The sequence below is a fragment of the Emys orbicularis genome, chromosome 14 (genome assembly GCF_028017835.1).
Source record: "Emys orbicularis isolate rEmyOrb1 chromosome 14, rEmyOrb1.hap1, whole genome shotgun sequence".
In the NCBI taxonomy this organism is placed as follows: domain Eukaryota; kingdom Metazoa; phylum Chordata; order Testudines; family Emydidae; genus Emys; species Emys orbicularis.
In genome coordinates, this window is record NC_088696.1 from 30,638,300 (window position 1) to 30,658,327 (window position 20,028).

Consider the following 20,028-nt stretch of genomic DNA (forward strand, 5'->3'; position numbering starts at 1 on the left):
CTGAACTTTGGTTCCAGAGACCTTGATTTCTTGGTCGCCAAGTCCTTCGATGTTGTCTCCTGGTGCCTTTTCTTTAGTACCAGAGACGGATTGGTATTGAGACTCAGCCAAGACAGGGAGAGTGCTCCTAACTGAAGCAGATGTGCTCAGTACATGGACCAAAGAGGGGGGCTCCAAGGGTGGGACCAGGGCTGCCTCCATAAAAAAGTGCTTTAGCCTAACTTCCCTGTCCTTTTTAGTTCTGGGCTTAAAGTCCCTGCAGATGTGGCACTGTCCATGATGTGAGGTTCTCCTAGGCACTTCAGGCACCTGGAGTGCAGGTCACTGACTGATATCGGTTTCTTGCATCCATTACAAGGCTTGAAGCTCGGGGACCAAGGCACGCCCCAGTACCAGACACCAGTACCCAAATGGCGGGAACTGAAGAGTATACTAAGTACGCCAGCAAAAGGAAGCCTACTAGTAAAAGCTAAACTGAGACTAAAGCTATTAAACAAGTATCAACTATATACAATAAGAAAGGGAAACATTTCCAGTAGCAAGATAGAATATTCTGACAACAGTCACGGGCGATAAGAAATTGAGGGGGATTGGGGTCAGCTCTGCCCTTTATACAACACCATGAGACAGCAGAAGGTGCACGCGCCGCCCTGATGGGTACTACTAAGGGAAAAATCTCTGATGCTAGTGCACTGGGCATACACACACCTTAAATGGAATGGAAATGTGAAGTCACTTGGAGAAGTAGCAAATATCATCATGCACAATCTGCTCCTATGGATAAACTAAACCAGGGGTCGGCAACCTATGGCACGCTGCTGCCTGCCGGGGCCGGCAGCCGGGACCCTGGCAGGCAGCAGCATGCCATTAAAAATCCTGCCCAGCCCAGCCTGCTCTTCTCTGCCTCCCACCCACCGCTCCCTCCTGCGGGGGCAGGGGGCAGAAGCTTGGTCCTGCCAGCTGCTGCTGCAGGGCAGCCTCCACCGGCAGCCAATCTCCCTCCTCCCCCGCCTCTTCCCCCAGCGTGCTGGGTTCCTGCCCCTCCTCCTCTCCCTCCCTGCGGCCAAACAGCTGATGGTCCTGGAGAGGGAGGGGAAGAAGCAGAGCCAGAACCGCAGCCGCAGTGTGCTCGCTGCTCCGGAGAAGAGGTGGAGGCGGGGACGGGGCCTTGGGGAAGGAAGGTGGAATCAGGGCATATCCCCTCCAGCCCCCTGCCATGAGCCGTTCAGAGCAGGGGGCTGGGAGCATCCCCATGACTCCTGCCCACACCCCCAGCCCTGACTCCTGAACACCCCACACCCCTCTGCCCTGAGCCCTGCACCCCCCACACTCCCCAGGCCCCTGCACCCCCCTCACACACACCCAGCCCCGACTCCAGCACCCCCCACACATACCCAGATCCCCCACACTCCATGCCCTGACTCCTGCACCCTCCTCACACACACCCATCCCCGTCCTGACTCCTGCACCCCCTACACATACCCAGCCCCCCCACACCCCATGCCTTGACTCTTGCACCCCCCACATCCCCACCCTGAGCACCAAACGGAAGCTCCTGCACCCCCCCACACATTCCCACCTGAACCCCTCACACCAAATGGGAGCTGCCCAGGTAAGCACTCCACACCCAAACCTCCTGCCCCAACACTGAGCCCCCTCCCTCATTCTAGCTCCTAGCCAGACCCTACACCCCAACCCCCAGCCTGCTCCTTCACCCCCAGCCCTGTGCTCTGTGCACTCCCACCCTCAGCTCAGTGCAGAGAGAGAGGAAGAGAATGGGCTAAAACCAGGGAGAAGATAGGTACCCACTCTATGTGAGCAGGGCCGGGACTCCAGACTGGCAGCGGGCTGAGTGGGGCCGGCAGCCAGGACCCTGGCTGGCAGGAGCCGGCGGACGGAACCCCAGACCGGCAGCGGGCTGAGCTGCTCAGCCCACTGCCGGTCTGGGGTCCCGGCCGCTGGTCCTGCTCAGCCTGCTGCCAGTCTGGGGTTCTGGCTGCTGGCCCCTTGCCAGCCGGGGTCCCAGCCGCAGGCCCCGCTCAGCCCGCTGCCGGTCTAGGTGAATGGAACCCCAGGCCAGCAGCGAGCTGAGCGGGCCGGCAGCGTAAGATCAGCATTTTAATTTAATTTTAAATGAAGCTTCTTAAACATTTTGAAAACCTTGTTTACTTTACATACGACAATAGTTTAGTTATATAATATACAGACATAGAAAGAGACCTTCTAAAAAACGTTAAAATGTATTACTGGCACACGAAACCTTAAATTAAGGTGAATAAATGAAGACTCGGCACACCACTTCTGAAAGGTTGCCGACCCTGAACTAAACTATAGTCCCCCAAGAGCAATGAGTGCCTCTTTTGTTTACTATTTTCTTGCTGTCTTCCCACCACAACATAAACATACATCCCCCCACCATTTACCATGATGCTTTTTCATTTGTATTAGCCATGAAAAACGCGTCACAGACCGTGAAATCTGGCCTCCCCCTATGAAATCTGGTCTTTTGTGTGCTTTTACGCTATACTACACCGATATCATGGGGGAGACCAGCGTTTCTCAAATTGGGGGTCCTGACCCAAAAGGGAATTGCGGGGGGGGGGTCAAAAGACTATTTTAGGGGGGGTCACGATATTGCCACCCTTACAGTGCAGAAGTAAGAGTGGCAATACAATACCATGTCATCCTTACTTCTGCGCTGCTGCTGGTGGCGGCTATGCCTTCAGAGCTGGACTCCCGGCCAGCAGCTGCTGCTCTCCAGCTGCCCAGCTCTGAAGGAACCCCCACCAGGTCGTAGCATGCTCGGATGCATGACGTGATGCAAGACGAGATCCTGTGTGCAGAAATGGGGAGGTCTTTCATCCTTTCCGCTATTTCTACAAAGAGTTGAGGCGACTTGCGGAACAGTTTTGTCCCTTCAATGTAAAAAGCCAAGGCCCACCTAACGTCCAAGAAGTGTAGGCGCTGCTCTTCCCTGTGCTCATGCAGCTTAGGGTAAAAAAATGGGAGAAAAATCAGTCGGTTGTAGTGGAACTGGGACACCATTTTGTGGAGGAATTTTGGATGTAGGTGTAGCTGAACCTTATCTTTAAAGAAAACTGTATATGGGTCTCCGCGATGAAGACCCGGATCTCTGACACTCATCTGGCTGACGTGATGGCCACCAGAAATGCAACCTTCCAAGAGAGGTGTAACAGCGAACATGTTGTTAGCGGCTCGAACGGTGGGCCCATCAACTTTGATAAGACAAGGATCAGGTCCCAGGGCGGGATTGGATCTCTCATCTGAGGAAAAACTCTCTCCAGGCCTTTGAGGAAACAGCTTACCATCTCGTGAGATAAGACCGATATAGTGTCAACCTTAGAATGGAATGATGAGATGGCCGCCAGGTGGACCTTGATTGAAGAGCTAGGCCCTGCTGTTTCCGGGATAAGAGGTAATGCAAAATGAGCTGCAGGGATGCTTGCTTGGGCCGAACTCCACACTATGAAGACCAAATGGAAAATCGCTTCCATTTTTCCCAGTAAGTAGCTCTCATGGAGGGCTTCCTACTGCCCAACAGGACTTTACGAACTTATAAAGAGCAAGCTTGCTCATCAGAGGTTAGCCACAAAGATTCCAGGCCTTTAAATGCAATGTGCTGAGGTTTGGGTGGAGCAATCAGGTCCGGGAATAACGGGGACCTGATTGGAGTGTCCACCAAAAGAACGGCTACTGCCAATGCTGTCTGGGCCATGCTGGAGCTATTAGAATGACCCGCGCTCACTCCTGCTTGATCTTCATCAGAACCTTGTGAATCAATAGGATGGGGGGAAAGCACAGAGCAGGTGAGTCGACCATGGCGCCAGGAAGGGCTCCGCTAGAGACCTGGGGCTGTGGTCCCTCAGGAAGCAGAACTGCTGATGCTTCCTGTTGGTGCAAGTGACAAACAAGTCTATGTGGGGAAATCCTCACTTGAAAAAGATGTCCCGTGTGACATCCGGGTGAAGAGACCACTCGTGGTCAGAAGAGAAGGACTTCCTGAGCTGAGCTTGCACCCCCGGTAGGTAAAATGCTTCGAGGCCAATTGAATTAGCAATGCAGAATTCCCACAGATGAACTGCCTCCCAAAAGTGGGGGGAAGAATGAGCCCCTCCCTGTCTGTCGATATAGAATATGGCTGTGGTATTGTCCATAAGAACTGAGATTGTCCTGTTTGCGATGTGGAGCAAGAACGCCTGGCAAGCCAGGTGGACAGCTCTGAGTTCTCTGATATTGATATGAAGTGACAGCTCCTCCCGAGACCACAGAGGTGACTGAGATGGGCTCCGCATCCCAGTGCCGAGGCATCGATGACCAGATATGCAGATGGCCGGAGCTTTGCAAAAGATACCCCCCCACACACAGTATTGCGGTCTAACCACCATGCCAATGAATCTAGGACTTGAGAAGGTACCGTGAGAACCCTGTCCAGATGATGTCTGGAGGACAAGTATATGTGGCCAACCAGGCTTGGAAAGGTCCGAGTCTCAGCCTTGCGTGACTGACACATAGGTGCACAATGACATGTGTCCGAGGAGGCTCAAGCAAACCTGAACCGTCATGATCAGTAGGGACTGAAGGGAGCTTATCAGAGATGAGATTGCGTAGAAACAGTCCTCAGGCAGAAGAGCTTTTGCCTGTAGGGAGTCAAGAATTACCCCCAATAAACTCTATTCACGTCACAGGTATGAGGGTCAATTTCTGAACATTTATTAGGACTGGAAGGTTGATTGTATGAGAGTGATGTTGGCCTCCACCTGCGCTCTGGACCAACCTTTGATCAGCAAGTAGTTGAGGTATGGGAAAACGTAGACCCTCTTTTTCCTCAGAAAGGCCACCATCATTGCCATGCACTTGGTGAAGACTCTTGGGGCAGCTGACAGAACAAATGGCAGAGTCGTGAATTGGTAATGGGTCTGGTTCACGACAAACCTCAGGAATCTCCTGTGGCCCCAGAATACTGATATATGGAAGTATGTGTCTTTCAAGTCGACAGTGGCATACCAATCCCCTGGATCTCGAGACAGGACGATGGAGGCCAAGAAGACCATGTGAAACTTCAACTTCTTGAGATAGCAGTTGTGCCGCCACAGGTTTAGGATGGGTCTGAGACCTCCCTTGGCCTTGGGTATCAGAAAGTACTGGGAATAGAACCCTTTTCTCTTTAGATCTAGTGGAACCTCTTCCACCGCTTCCATTCAAAGGAGGGATGAAACTTCTTGCTCCAGCAGAAGCTCAGAGAATGGTCCCTGAAGAGGGACTGGGAAGGAGGATAGGGTAGAAAAACTGGAGGGTATACCCGGATTCCACTGTACTTAGGAGCCAGTGGTCTGAAGTAATGCATTCCCAGGCTTGGAGGAAATAGGAAAGGCAGTTGGAAAATATAGGGTTGACTGGATCCTGCAAGAGGGCTGTTGGTAGGTCATCCTCGAATGCTACGTCAAAACAAGTACCTCAAAATGCCGGACTGACGTGGGGCCGGCTGAGAGGGCCCTGCGGAGGATGAGGATGGAGGCAGCCTTTGTCCAAACCCCCTGTTCCATCTCCTCCTCTGATCCTGCCTAGGTGGCTGAGAATAATATCGGCCAAACTGCTGAAGCCTGTAGGACTTCCTTGAATGTGCGGGCATGTATAGGCCCAGCGATTTCAGTATCACTCCGGAGTCTTTAAGACCATGGAGTCTGACGTCCATGAGCTCTGAAAAGAGCGAGGAACCTTCAAAGGGCAGATTCTGTATTGTCTGCTGCACCTCTTGCAGGAATCCTAATGACTGCAACCATGAGCTCCTGCACATGGTGACAGCTGTGGCCATTGTCCTGGCCGCAAAATCAGCAGTGTCTAGGGCTGCTTGCAAAGAGGTCCTGGCCACTGTTTTGCCCTCCTCTACAAGTCTTGGGGAAGCTTCTCCTTGAACTTGTCCATTGCTCCCCACATATTAAAATCATAGTGAGCCAGCAGGGCTTGCTGGTTCACTATATGGAGTTGTAACACACACACACACACCCCCATAGAATAAGCCTTTCTCCCCAGCAGATCTAGCTTCTTGGGGTTCTTTGCCTTCGGTGTCGGTCCCATCTGGCCTTGACGGTCCCTCTCATTGGCTGCCATCATCACAAGAGATCCTGGGGGAGGGTGAGAAAATAAACATGTGCAGCCTTTGGCTGGTACAAAGTACTTTCTTTCCCTTCGCTTACTCATAGGATGGAGGGAGGCTGGATTTTGCCACAGAGATTTTATGGGATTCATAATAGCCTCATGGAGGGGAAGTGCTATCCTTGAGGCCCACCTGTCACTAGGATGTCCAGGAAACCCTCACAAGACTCCTTCACCTCCTCCGCTTAAATGCCTAAGTTAGATGCCACCCACTTTAGTAACTCCTGGTGGGCCTTGAGGATCGGAGACACCTCCTTCGCCATCAATGCCTTATCAGGTGAGCAGGAGGCAGTGGCGCGCACGGTACCAGAACAGTGTCTGCCCCGCCCGCTGCAGGAGGAGCCTGTTTCTGCTGCTCCGTGTCGGATTTTGCAGTTCCCCATGGTTGGTACCGGAGGTAGGTTATGGGGTTTCATGGTGCGGTACCAGAAGGACTAGGCTCTCAGAGGCTAAAGAACACAAATATCTCAAACCGGAGCCTTGGTCTGGTGGAAACCCCCACAAGCTCCAAAACGGTCACCGCAACAGTGCCAGTCGCCATGGTTCCATCAGCCAAGCGCCCGGGTGCGCCATGGCAGTAGCCGTTCCAGCCGCAAAAGACTGACGTGTGGAATGGTGCCGACGATCCTGAAGGCTTCGATGGTGTGAATAGACAGACGCTGCCTCTGACTCCGAAGAGGAAATGGAGGAGGAACAGGGAGACCATGGAGGTGCCGAGCCATCCAGTGCCAGTGAGCGGTACCGTGGAGAGGCCCTAGGAGAGGCACTCAAAGGGGGTTTTCCTCATGAGATTGGTCTCGGTGCCATTCTGACAGTAGCGGAGACCTCCCTATCTCCCTTCAGTACCGGCGGTGCCAAGTCCTTACCCTCTGGTGACCCCGGTACCGGAAGCAACAGCAGGTCCCTGGCCTCAACATATGCTTCTGGGTCACAGGCACCTGGAAAGTTGTGTTTTCCAGATACCTTCCAGAACCTGTCAATGGGGGAGGGAGAGGAGGGGGTGTCACTTGTGATGGACTGCAAGGGGGTATAAGACACTACTTACCCTATACTCACCCTATAACTGTGGCAAGATGGTGAGAACAGGGGTTGCCTTAGCCTGGTGATCCAGTCAAAAGTGGGGTGGTGAACAATGGGATTCAATTCTAGGAAGAGTGCAGGTGGAAACCTGTCACTTGGAATAAGTGCCCACAGGAGACACTAGCAAAGATATCACATGTGCAGGTCATCCCTAGCCATCACACCTTTCTTAACCAATACACTTTCATGCTTCGACAACCACACTGTACTCTTGCCTTAGACTGTTTGATCAGAAAGCCCTGATTCCCAACAGTTAGTTTATAAACTAAAGACACACATGAATCAGTGTTTTGTAACCTTTATCTTAAGGTATTTTATCCATTCTGGTATCAACTAAGCTGCAAATTCTTTGGCCCCAATCCAACAAAGCACTTACACACCTGCTTAACTTTGAAGTCACTGGATCTACTCACAACCTTAAAGGATCAGATGATATCCTGCTTCACAGGAAAAAGGCTAACTGGAAAAGGTGATCAGAAAATCAGAATAAAAAAATAGTGTGGTAACTGGATTTGTACCCAGCTATGAACAAAAATTAATTTATATAGAGAAGATTAAAAAATAGCTGGCCACATGATGGGTGAAATAGAGACAACTGTACAACCTCCAAATGATTGTATGGTATACACACACACCATAGTATAGTGCGTGGAGTCTGAGTAACAGTGGCTCATATTTTGGGAGGGAATGTCAGACACGCCCTCTTGTCAGAGAGAAGTTATCACAGTGAAGGATGACAGTAAATAAGCCTACTTTTACTCTGGCTTCCTAGAGTGAAAGCATTAATGCAATTTTAAAATCCCAATGGATATAGCTTCCTCATTCAGCACATACTTAAGCACATGCCTAACTTTAATGGGATTATGTATGTGATTAAAAGTTAGTCATGAGTTTTAGCACCTTGCTCAATCAAGGCCTTGAAGTGTGGCCCATAATCACCAGTTATAGGAACTCAACTTTTCTATTACATGCATACTGGGCTAGAACTAGAAAGGCAGAAGAAGCTTGCACATGCAGCACACTGAGAAAAAGACTGCTATTTTATAAATATACCTCTTTCTAGTTTCATTCTGTCAAGGATTTCACTTTTGTCTGCTAAGTCAGACTTTAAGGCAGTCTCAAGCTGAGCAATTTGTAATTTCAGTTGCTGTTCCTTTAACTTCCATTGCTGTTCATGGCTCACACTGCAGGCACTGCAATAAAACATGTGGCATGTGAAGAACTTTTAAAAATCAACTTAAACAAAAATAATAAAGAAAAAAGCTTTTAGTGGCACAGAGACTACTGTCATCATGTTTTAGGAATTAAGTAAACATATGCTGGTCTGCTGCTGTTGAAACCAAGGCGCCTTTCTCAGGCTGCGGTTAAAGAACATGAAAGAGTTTGTGGGATGAGCAAAGGAACTGGTCTTAATTTAGAGCTCCAAAGTCAGAAAAGTTGGCAGTGTGCAACATTTGTGGGACTAGAAAAGGAATTCAGATGCATATTCCAGGGGAATCCACAACTCCAAACCTCAGCAACAGACAACTGACAAAACCATTCTTTCCGCATACAAAACCTCTTAATGTAGAGACCTGTGATTACCCACCTGATTTCTTTTAACATCTGCGAAACATAGAGAGTCTAAAGCCCTGTTGCCTGTTCAAAGAAATATTGACTATAAAGTGACAACAGTTCTCATACTGTAAAATGATTCTGATTAAGAGGCACTTACACAAAGTAGTCTTGTGTCCTACTAAAAAAAAGTCTAGGGGATAAGAATAACTATTTTTGTCGTAACACATTATTTGGTTCTAAACCAAAAACCTGTATGCAATAGGGATGGGACACAGAATTAGAATTTCTGAAACCATCACAAAAAATTATTCAGTTTGAAGCAAGAATAAACATATGAAATGCTTCACAGTTAGGATAGAACATGTAAAGATATATGCAATGTGTTTTTCCATAGTTAACAAGATGAATGCTACTTTGTGCTGTTCACATCATTATTTAACAATGCACTCATTGGCTTAAAAATGTTCTCCTGGGCTTCAGCAAATCATAAACTAGCTTATTCACCAAAGTGCAAATTGTAAAAAATGTTCTGCATTTTTGTGAATAATTTGAAACTGTACTTTAACTTCAACAATATATGAGGCAGCTCCTCATGAATCTGATTTGGAGAAGCTGATTCCAACTGGAATAGGTATGTAACAAAAACTACAAGCAAAAAACCCCCAAACTCACACAGATCTGCTTTCCACACCTAAATAGAAATGGAAATTGGATGTCTCAATGGATTGGCTGTGATAAAGTAAAAGTGAATTTACATCTAATGAATCAGGATTAGGATTTGCATAAGGAATTGAAGTAAGAATTATTGTAACATGAAATCTTGACCCTACTTTTTAGCTGACTAAAATAATTCCAAGATACTCGGGAACATCTCATGTTTTCCCTGAATGCAATAAGTGAAAAGTTAAATGTTCACCATTTGTTAATTTTCAATGCTATTAACATATTCTACAAAGAAATGAATTTGAGAGGCAGTGTGGCCTAGTTATTCAGTGTTTCTCAACTACCGGTCTATGGACCGGCGCCAGTCTGTGGCAGCCTCCTTGCTGGTCCCTGAGATTTCCCTGAGGGAGTTTAGGAAAGCAGAAAGCCAGTCCCTGGTATCGAAAAGGTTGAGAAACACTGGGCTAGTGGACAGTCAGAAGACTTGAGCTCTATTTCTGGTTCTGACACTAACTTGCTTTGTGATTCTGAACAAGTCACTTCCACCTCTCTGTGCCTCTCATTCTGCTCCCACCACTAGTCTGTCTGGTCTATTTAGATAGGAAACACTTCAGGACAGGGACTGTCTGATTTTGTGTTTGCAGAGTGCCTTTTACAATGGAGTACTGATTTTGGTTAGGGCCTTTAGGTGCTACGGTAATATAAATAAGTAATAACGTGTACTTCTCCCTCCATTACTATAGTTTTGGAGAGGTTTCCTTGAATCCATGGTACCAGCAATATTTGGAAACATGTAGACTTACATTATTCATGTTTTGACTGACTGACTAATGTGAAGAATGGATTACTTCAACATAAATTATATCTGGTTAAATCTTAAACAAAAAAAGTCATATGTCCTTAATCTTCACTCATCTGAAGAAGAAGAAATTGCAAGTTCTTGTGAGTATGCTACTATGTAGGTTTTCATCTATATTTACGGTTAATACGACTGTTTAATTGCTACATAACAAAATACAGGTCCACATTATTTCAGTTGTCAAAAATGCTATGCTCCAGTGCCCTTCATATGGGCACAAAGATCACCAACAGTTGTTCTGCCAGTAATATCAGAATTTGGATTATTTAAATTAAGAACAAATTTAGAAGTCAGTCCTTTCCAAACCCACATAACGCTAATGTTAATATGTGTAAGTTAGTCTGAATTCAGTCCATAGCTATCTGCCCCTTTAAATTTAGGGTTACATTCCATTTGAATTTATGTGGGATTTCTTTTGAAATTACTATATTCCACCACACTTGGAGCCATCTGGGTAACTATAAATGGTAAGCCACATCTGAAACCATTTCCTTTGCATGGATTGTGTGCATGACCAGATCTGCATTACAAGAGCCTATGAAAACAATCCCTACAACCTTGTTATTCATGCAACTGGTTTTCTTGGATGTTGCCTAAATAATAAGACTTCACAGACAAACTCATACTTGTGTATGCAGTGTTGTGGTAGCCATGTCAGTCCCAGGATATTAGAAAGAGAAGGTGGGAAAGGTAATATCTTTTATTGGACCAACTTCTACGTTTTCAAGTTTACGTACAGCTCTTCTTCAGAAGCTAGAAAGCTTGTCTCTCTCAGAAGTTGGTCCAATAAAAAATATTACCTCACCCACCTTGTCTCTCTAAAACTCACACTTGCTCTCTGTAAAGTCTTGGGGCCAAAGCCTGCAGTCCTGGCTTCAGCAAAACTCCCACTCACTTCAAAGGATGTTTCTGTGAATAAGGTATAGGGTAAGGAATGCAGGGGTTGAGTCTGTTATTTTCTAGCTCCTATATCATGATATCATCCCTTTGGCATCTGTGGTCACTGGTATGTCCACTGCTAGCAACAATAGTAAATATAGGCACAATCCATATGTGTAACAATATTGGAACTACAGAACAAAAGGTATAGCACAATCAGTTTGCTTCCAGTTTATTTACACTGGAGATTTACCTGTCTTCATTGGCTTTCTCTCTACAATATAATCCTTTATATTTGAAGGGACAGTGAAATCAATTGGATAAATGAAGTTATGGATTAATAGAGGGGTTATTTGAGGGAGGGAGGAATAATCCATGTGGCAGTTAACTGGGAATTTCAGTTTATTGGGATATGGTTAAGTAATGTTTTAATTTATCAGTTTATTTTAAAGATCTGTTCTTTTTAGTTGCCCCACTTAATCTTGCAAGGCAAGAGATAACTTCAAATAAGATTACAAGCTTTGCTTTAACAAAAGTTATTTCTTTGCATAATTGAAAAGGAGGAATTATGGTGTAATAAGAAATATTAATTCACCATTTAAAAGCCAGAGGAATCCACATCAAACCTCAGCAACAGACAACTGACAAAACCATTCTTTCCATATATAAAGCTTCTTCACATAGAAAGCTGTCATTACCCACTTAGCCTTAAAACAATCCTTAAAAATAATTGGTTCTCAAATGCTTTCACCTATTTACATTTTTTGTTTGTTTTTTAGCAGGAAGGTAACAAATATAATAACAACTCAGCAAATATCATCAGATGTTATTGTATTTACTTCCCAGAGGTCCTCTAAGAGTTGCCAAGTTGACAAACTGCAAAATACAAGTTCAAAACACAAGTCATTTGGGGGTAGAGGGGAGAGGGGGCGAAAAGAAAAAGACTTCTAGCATTCTGGCTACTTCCCCAGGAAACTAATTAACTTTACAATATGTCCCTGATTATTTTAATTGTTCCACCTGGACAGAAAAGGTCATGTTCTCCTTCTATTAGAAGAAAGACTGTTGCCTTCAATTCATGAAAAGTTTATTTCACATCACTTTTTTCTCATTAAACTTTTGCAAATTGACTAATTATTTCAATTTCCTATTCTGCATTAGAGACTGAGTTGCACCTTATCAAGCTTCATGTTCAGAAGATTTAGCATTTAATATTTTATTTATGTGATTCTAAACACTGCTGACAGGATTTACACAGGCTATTATCTCCAAGAGCCTTCACATAAGCTTCAAGTAGAACCAGCACAAAGGAAACAGTTGCTATTAAAATAAACACAATTAGAAAATGTCACCAAAACTGTCACAAACATTAGCCTCACTTCACTTCTACTGCAGGGATGGGAGGAGTAATTCAAGAAAATATCATCCAAGAAAATAAATTTAATCTGCAGAATCCTACGTCCAGAGATACATGGATTCCTTATCATTCAAAAAGCAGCCACGTACACTGTTTCTAATGTAAATTCACACCTACTCCTGAACATCTTGCCTTGATGGTCAAAATTATACGACCTATACTACTGACTGTTCCTTTAATGGATTTTTTTAAAATGAGTTTAATACTTGAAGAGCACTGGATTGACAATCCTGGAGGCTCAAGCCCTTTCTTTGTCAACAAAATATGCAACACAGGCATGGCAGCATAAGTTTCCACGTACACTTATGGATAAGAGAATCCCTAGGAACTGGAGTGAGAAATAGTTAAGTCTATATAGATATAGATATATATATAAAAGAGGAGCTAGGAAACAAGAAAGGGAGTCAAGTGACATTAAAAAATCATTTATAATTTACCTGTTATATAGTTTATCATAATTTTCCTTTAAAAGATCCCTCTCCTTTTCTAGGTCATTAATTCTATCCTGCAACTAAAATGAAGAAGAAAACTACATGTAATGCACAACACAGGAGAAAATTAAAAACAACAAGTTATAAAGGTGATTAGCAAATATCTGTAGACACTGTCAAACATGCTTTTATTTTTTTAATTCAGCATTATGTGTAATAGTCTCTTAAAAGCATAAAAATAATATTTTTTCCCCACCAATATATCTCCACTTGGACAACAATTATTTTTTTCATGTTGTTTATGGAGATGAAATTAACAAGTCTGGTCTGTGTTTAATAACAGCATCTAATTATATTGTGGTTTATGCCAAGAAGATTTGTTTTCGGCACTAACAATTGTGATGATCTTAGTACTGTTCTAGGAATGGTGTTAGCTAGTTAGTGGCTTCTGTATAGTTAATTTTGTTTTGAATCAGCCAAACAAAAACAGATATTATTGACTGCTTGTTTCAAAATGTCCATTGAAGGGAGATAAGAATTTTAAAGCCATTAGACATTTAAAAAAAATTAAGTACTTTCCCAAGTATATTATTACAATTTAGTGGTTATTAGATATGGGATGAGTTTCTTTAAGCTTAAGCTTTGTCTATGTAACAATAAATTCATAATGAGCCAACCTTTAGGCATGACTAAATGTAGCAAGATATACAATGGAAGAACCTGAACTATGATCCTGCAAACCCCTTCTCCTGCACAGAGTCAGTGGAACTACTAAGGGATTAAGGAATGGACTGAATGATCGGGCCCTATATCTGGATCAACGCTGACTGTGGCACTTCTATTCTTCTGGCTAATGGAGCTCAGGAACAGAAAAAGTGATTGATTTGAGCTTCCAGGTGGAAAGGACAGTCATCTGTTATGTGAAAAAATCATTTTAAAAGATTTTAGGTAGATGTTCAAACTTGCTGTGATTCAAAAATGTGGTGCTAAGGAGTCTCAGTAAAAATCAATCAAGAAAATATGTACTATGGCTGTTTTTTGGAACAAGTATTTCTAAATACTAATGCTTACCTGAATACTCCTCTAACTCTAAGCATGTCTCACAAGCATAGGAAATATTTTGAAATGTACAATATCTCTGATACATGTAACAGAACTCACTATATTAAAATAACCAAATTTTCACCGATAAATGAAGTCAGCCTAATGTCAACATGAAACTTCAAACGTATGCAGAAAAACAGAGGTCAAATATGTAAACGGCCTATTTGAACAAGCAGCAAGTATAGGATATAATTTCTAGACATAGGGAGTCAGAAGTTAAATCTATACTATATTTTTCTCTTAACCAAAAAGTCAATCAGCAGTGATTTGCAGAGCAACATTTAGATAATCTCTTTAATTGAAAATACAATTTTCTCGCTAAATATTTCCAGAATTAGATTTGAATGCAGATCAATGCCTGAGCCATATGGAATCTCACCTCTTCTATCCTTAGTTTTGAAAAAGTCATCGACTGTAATTCTCGCTCAAGATGAAGGCACTTTAAACGCTGTTCTTTAAGCTGCAGATTGAGTTCATTCCCGTTTGCCATTAAAGCATCATGGCTGGCCTTAAGGTTCCTTTGATTCTATAAAAAGGAATGGAGAAGAAAAAAAGAAAAGGTTAAGCTTCCAATAATAACACAATGATGAAATAATTCCTGAGTTATAAATACGTATATATTCAAATAGTAGTTGATCTTGCAAACCAGCACATAATACACATTTTCAACTCCTCCAACAGGAGGCACTCTTGAACTAAGTTTGACCCCCTGTAGGAACTGAAAGATCAGTGTCAGCACACATGGCCAACAGAAAGGTGGTGTTTTTTCCTCTCCTCAACATTAACATCTTACAGTTAGTTGTGATGAGAAGGACCAAAACTACATCTGTTAAAGCAACTAAAACATTTTGCTGTGGTTACAGTGGTTAGATGTGCTGACCAAAAACACTGCAATAACAAGCAAAAGTTAAGGCTGACCACAGCTATGCTAATCGCAGAACTTGACAGCTCTGCTAACCCATAGTTTTAGATATTCATTTGATTTATATTCACAATTCACTCAGATACATTTCCTTGGAAATAATAATTTAATGAAAGGCTTACAATTTCTTTTAAAATTTAACCTACTTTGTTGGATTAAATGTAGATACTTTAACCATCCTTAATATTAGTGTAAGATGCTGGTAGAACCTAATTTCCAGCATATTACTGATGATTATACCCCTCATATTTCACAGTGTTTTAGTAACACCGATTCATTATAAAGAATTTCACTGTAAATCACATTCAGACAAATATGGCTGTTAGGCTGTTTTGTTTCTGGTCAGTCTGCTATTTAACATTCTCTAAACCCAACATGTAATTATATAAATATAGGAGTCTTGTATGGATGGTTTTGGATGGGAGAAGTTAGTTTTCATGTTTTCCACAATTCTATGTCATGTAATATTTTCAGGAGTTTAAGACAGAAACTGATAGAGAACTCTGTGCAATTTTGTTGTCTTTTCTGAGAAGTCTATGTGCAGAATGACTACTCTCAAAAATGACTTAAGAAAAAAAGTCATCCACTTGATCTTTTACCTCCCATTTATCCATAATATAAACCTTATGTAAAACATCAAATATGGCAGATGCTCTTATACCAGAGAAATCGCAGAACAAATTAAGTATATTGTCCATAGTCCTCATCACTTATTTGCAGCCTTTGACTCCTTTCTTAAGCCAGTTATGGGCAACTGCACCTGTATTCCTCCTCTATAGTCCAGCGAGCACACCCACTTTAGGCTTCCAGCACCACAGCCATTGCCTTTCTTGGGGGGAGGCACATGTCTCTCCACCTTCTGATCGGGGTGGAAGAACAGTTCCCTACCTATATTTTGGCCTCCCTAGAAACAGGCAGACAGGCCTGCTTTGCTTTCTCCTCAGAGATGGTAGACTGTAATTGTCAACAGGTAGAACTTACCACAGTACTTTCTAAGCATGTACCGGTACGTTTATTCTTAAGGTAAGAGCATTACGGAGAAAACATACTAAAAACAATCAAACAATCTATACCCATGTCAATAAGCTTACCAAAGATCACCTCTAACACCAGCAAGGGCTCTGGGTGGTGATTAGTCTATCAAACCCCACACAAGGTTTTTTCCTGTGATTACAAGTTCATCACAGCTTCAGCTCAGAACAAACCTGCTCATTTATCTGAGCCCCCTCCTATCTTCAGTTTGGGTCTTTGAAGTGACCATGAATAGATAATTGGACAGACAATAGGTTTCTGTCCAAGGTGCGGCTTCAAAAGAATGGATCCTGGGGTGGGTCATTTGCATTCCCCCCCCTCCCAAGTATTTCCTATAAATCCCCCTAATTTGTGTAGCACATTGTTTCAAAGAGTCCTTTCAAGCACCTAACACATCCTAGGGTTTACATTAAATAAGTTAACACAATAACAAATAAGTATTTGCATTTTTAATATGATGAACTCCTAAAATTAATTCCCAAAGGTTAAACTAGGCTATTGCAGGATATTGTCATATCTGTCACACTCCCCTGCCTTCTTCCCCATTTTTTATCTCTGCACATTATTTGTTACCTTCTTTAAAGAGAAAAAAAAAACTGACAAAATCTGCTGAGAACTCTTTATCCCACCTTCTCTTTCCACTCATTTCCCTTCTCCTCAAACTCCTCCCCTTCTCCCCAGTCATCAGCCTTGATGTCCTCCATCTCTAATCTCTTCCCTTCCAACTTCCTTACTTACATTACCCTTCGACTCAACCCCTCCCTTGCCCTACTTCTCAACCTCTCATTATCCTATGGTTCTTCCCTCTCTCAAAATATACATGCCCTCAACTCTCCTAACCTCAATAAATAAAAATCCCTCAATATTACCTGCATTTCCATGTACCACCCCATCTTTCTCCTTCTCTTCATCTCTCAAATCACTAAACATATAGTCTACAATCAATGCACCGATTTTCTCTTGTCCTAGTCTGTCTCAGATCCCTTCTAATCTGGCTTCCGATCTTTTTAAACTTTACTGAAACTTTATTCACTAGAATTTCTAAGAACCCACTCCCAGACAACCTAGGGCTTGTAGGCTATCCTCATCTTCCACAATCTCTCTTTTCTTTTTGATACATACTGTCGATCCTGCTCTTGACATCTTGGGTGAAAACCTGGTCCCATTAAAGTCCATGGGAGTTTTGCTATTGACTTCAATGAGGTCAGGATTTCACCCTTTATCTTCACTGGTCTTTTAAGATACAGTCTTCTCCTCGTTCTCCTTCTACAACTCTGACCATTCTTTCAGCATCTCTTATAGTGAGTACTCCTCCTCCCCTCCCCTACTCTCTCTGGCAGAGGGGCTTTGAGCTTGGCTCTTTTCTGTTCTCATTTTACACCCTGTCTCAAGCTGGTAACTGGGTTCGTGATTTCTAGTTTTTTGGATTTCACTGGTGTCTTGCACTTTATCCTTTGCAAAACATGCCTGCACATAAAAAAATAAAGGGCTTGATTTTGATTGCACTTACACTGGTGTAAATCAGGAGTAACTTCATTGAGATTAATGGCGCTACACTGCAGTAAAAGTACCCCATAGAATCAGGCCACAGAATCAAATCGGATCTCAATTACATCCGTGCAATCAATAGTTGCCCTGGAGTAAGTGAGAGCAGAATTAACTCCTTAGAACTAAAATTGGAAACAACATAAAATAATAATAATTTAGCAAGTATCGCTCTATGGTTCATTGAATCCAGAATATCAGTTTCAGAATCAAGACCTCTTTATTTTTTTAATATTCGCATAAGGGATAGTAAATAAATAATCAGAAGAGAGTTTCTAAGCAGATTGCATGATTCTTTCATCCAGACGGCCCACACAATGATGACTGTCACTATATTAAAACACTTTCTCTATGCGTGTATGATAACATGGACATATTTCAGGCCATTAGCTAGAGTAGGATCTTCAGCTTTTATCCCCTGGTTGCATAGTAATTGTGCTGGTCCAGATTAAAATGGAAAATGGGCAGATAGTATTTGCATTTCAACTGGTGAAAATTGAAAGTACATAGTAATTAATTTCACTATTTATGAAAACAAGTATACTTCTGAAAAACACATCACTACTGAATGGTGCTACACTATCAATGTGTGTTGGTTTGCTATTCAAATTAGAAATTCTGTGCTGTTTTCTATGATTAGTTACATTTCATAATTATCACTAAAACTGTGTGTGTCTTATTTACTTTTTTCAGGATGATAACTTTATCTCAGGGTTCTCTGACCGTAGCAAATACTTGAGCTTTGCTCTTCGGGTTTAATGACACCCATATGAACCCGCAATGGAATTATAGCCCTCTATTTCAGTTGCTTGTTATTTATTCTGTATTTACTGATCCCTTATTCTGCACTGTTAGCACTGCAACTGTCCATCAAGGGTTTCTTTGGCCTGAAGTTTTAAAAATGTGTCACTCTTATTTCAGTAAGTTTTCTGACTTAGAAACTTATTATTTGTTGGATCACTATTTCAGTTTGCAACTGGGAAGGAAGTTTGCACAGGCATAAACAGAAAATCAATTGCTTATAAGAATTTGAAAGAAAGGTTTAACATCAGAAAAAGCCAAAGGATTTGAACAACGTTTCACTTACTGTGAATTAAATGACACCCTTGTCAGATGTGAGAAACAATAGCCCCAAACTATACCCCTTATAAATAACAAATACATCTGGTACTGCTACATTTTAAGGAGGGGGACCCCCTCTAGCCGCACAGGTTCATTGCCTGAAGGGTCCAAACAGCACAGAGGGGAAATGGTTAGCTGCCTCACTGCCATTGTCCCACTTCTCCCTGGACCAGCACAGGGCCCTCCATGGGTATACATGAGAGGGGAAGGGGGAGAAGGCAGCAAGGATATGGACCTGCAGACCTCATGTATGGAGTCCACCATGCAGCAAACAGCCTGACTTCTGGTGGTTATTTTACAGAAAATTATGCTTCATGTGATTTAAACTGGTCCTTAAAAATGGTTTCCCTTATATTATAGACACAAGTAAAAGCCAATCCTCAGAATTCTGAAGAGCCACATTTCTGTTTTATCAACACTCAGCTCCAGCCCCATATTTCAAATTCACACTGAAACCACCATTTGTTTTATGAAACCCTGTTTTAGAAAGATTTCAATCTTTACCTGAGACAGCTGGAAATCTGCAGTTTACCTGTATAACAAAAATTGGACCACACCAAACCCCTGCACTCCCATGGACGAGCTCACCGCATACAAGTGAGAACTGTAGGGCCTGCTGGACCCATCTGCAAAACAACTTTAACACTGGAAACATTGTAAATTTCAGGTAGCATGTGTGTAATATTTTATACAATCTATTCTCAAGTGTTCAGTGTTGTCATATGATGTGAGAATGGAATGTTACTGATTGTGAGTTAGTTACCTCTTGAAGCTGAAGAAATTTCTCTTCCATTGCTGAGAAAGCATTGCCTTTCTCCATCAGTTGTTTGTGGAGCTTTATCATTTCCACATTGTCCCGAATGTTTAACCTTCAAAATTGTATAAAAAATAAACTCAGTGAGATTCAAGGTACAATAACAGTCTTCTTATTAGTTTTGCCTTGAAAATTTAAAACCCCTTGCAAATCAGTTTTTCATGGCTTCTTACTTCCACAACTCACTTGGGGGAAGGTTTAGCATGTAATAGCCAACTTAATTCCTTCTTTTAAAATTTGCATTATAGATTTTAAGTAATTCCACGTTTGACTGGAAGATGACATGTAAGTATCAATCATTATTTGGACATGTTTCTTGACAATATTAAAACTAAAGATATACTGCAGTGCAGAGAGCAATCCTATGCTTAAAGCAGAAGGATCATTTGTTTTGCAATCTATCCACTTTCTTTAAAAGTATGTGTCATA

General features: G+C 42.7%; 1 protein-coding gene across 1 annotated transcript in view; it reads right to left on the minus strand.

Moving 5' to 3' along the window:
- RPGRIP1L (RPGRIP1 like) overlaps window positions 1-20,028 on the minus strand; it is a 125,524-nt gene that overhangs the window by 84,277 nt on the left and 21,219 nt on the right. Inside the window, exons 7-10 of the mRNA XM_065416580.1 lie at window positions 19,549-19,654; window positions 14,544-14,690; window positions 13,067-13,140; window positions 8,308-8,447 (exon numbers count right to left, since the gene is read on the minus strand). Of these exons, the coding sequence (XP_065272652.1) occupies window positions 8,308-8,447; window positions 13,067-13,140; window positions 14,544-14,690; window positions 19,549-19,654 (467 nt within the window). The remainder of the gene's footprint in view (window positions 1-8,307; window positions 8,448-13,066; window positions 13,141-14,543; window positions 14,691-19,548; window positions 19,655-20,028) is intronic.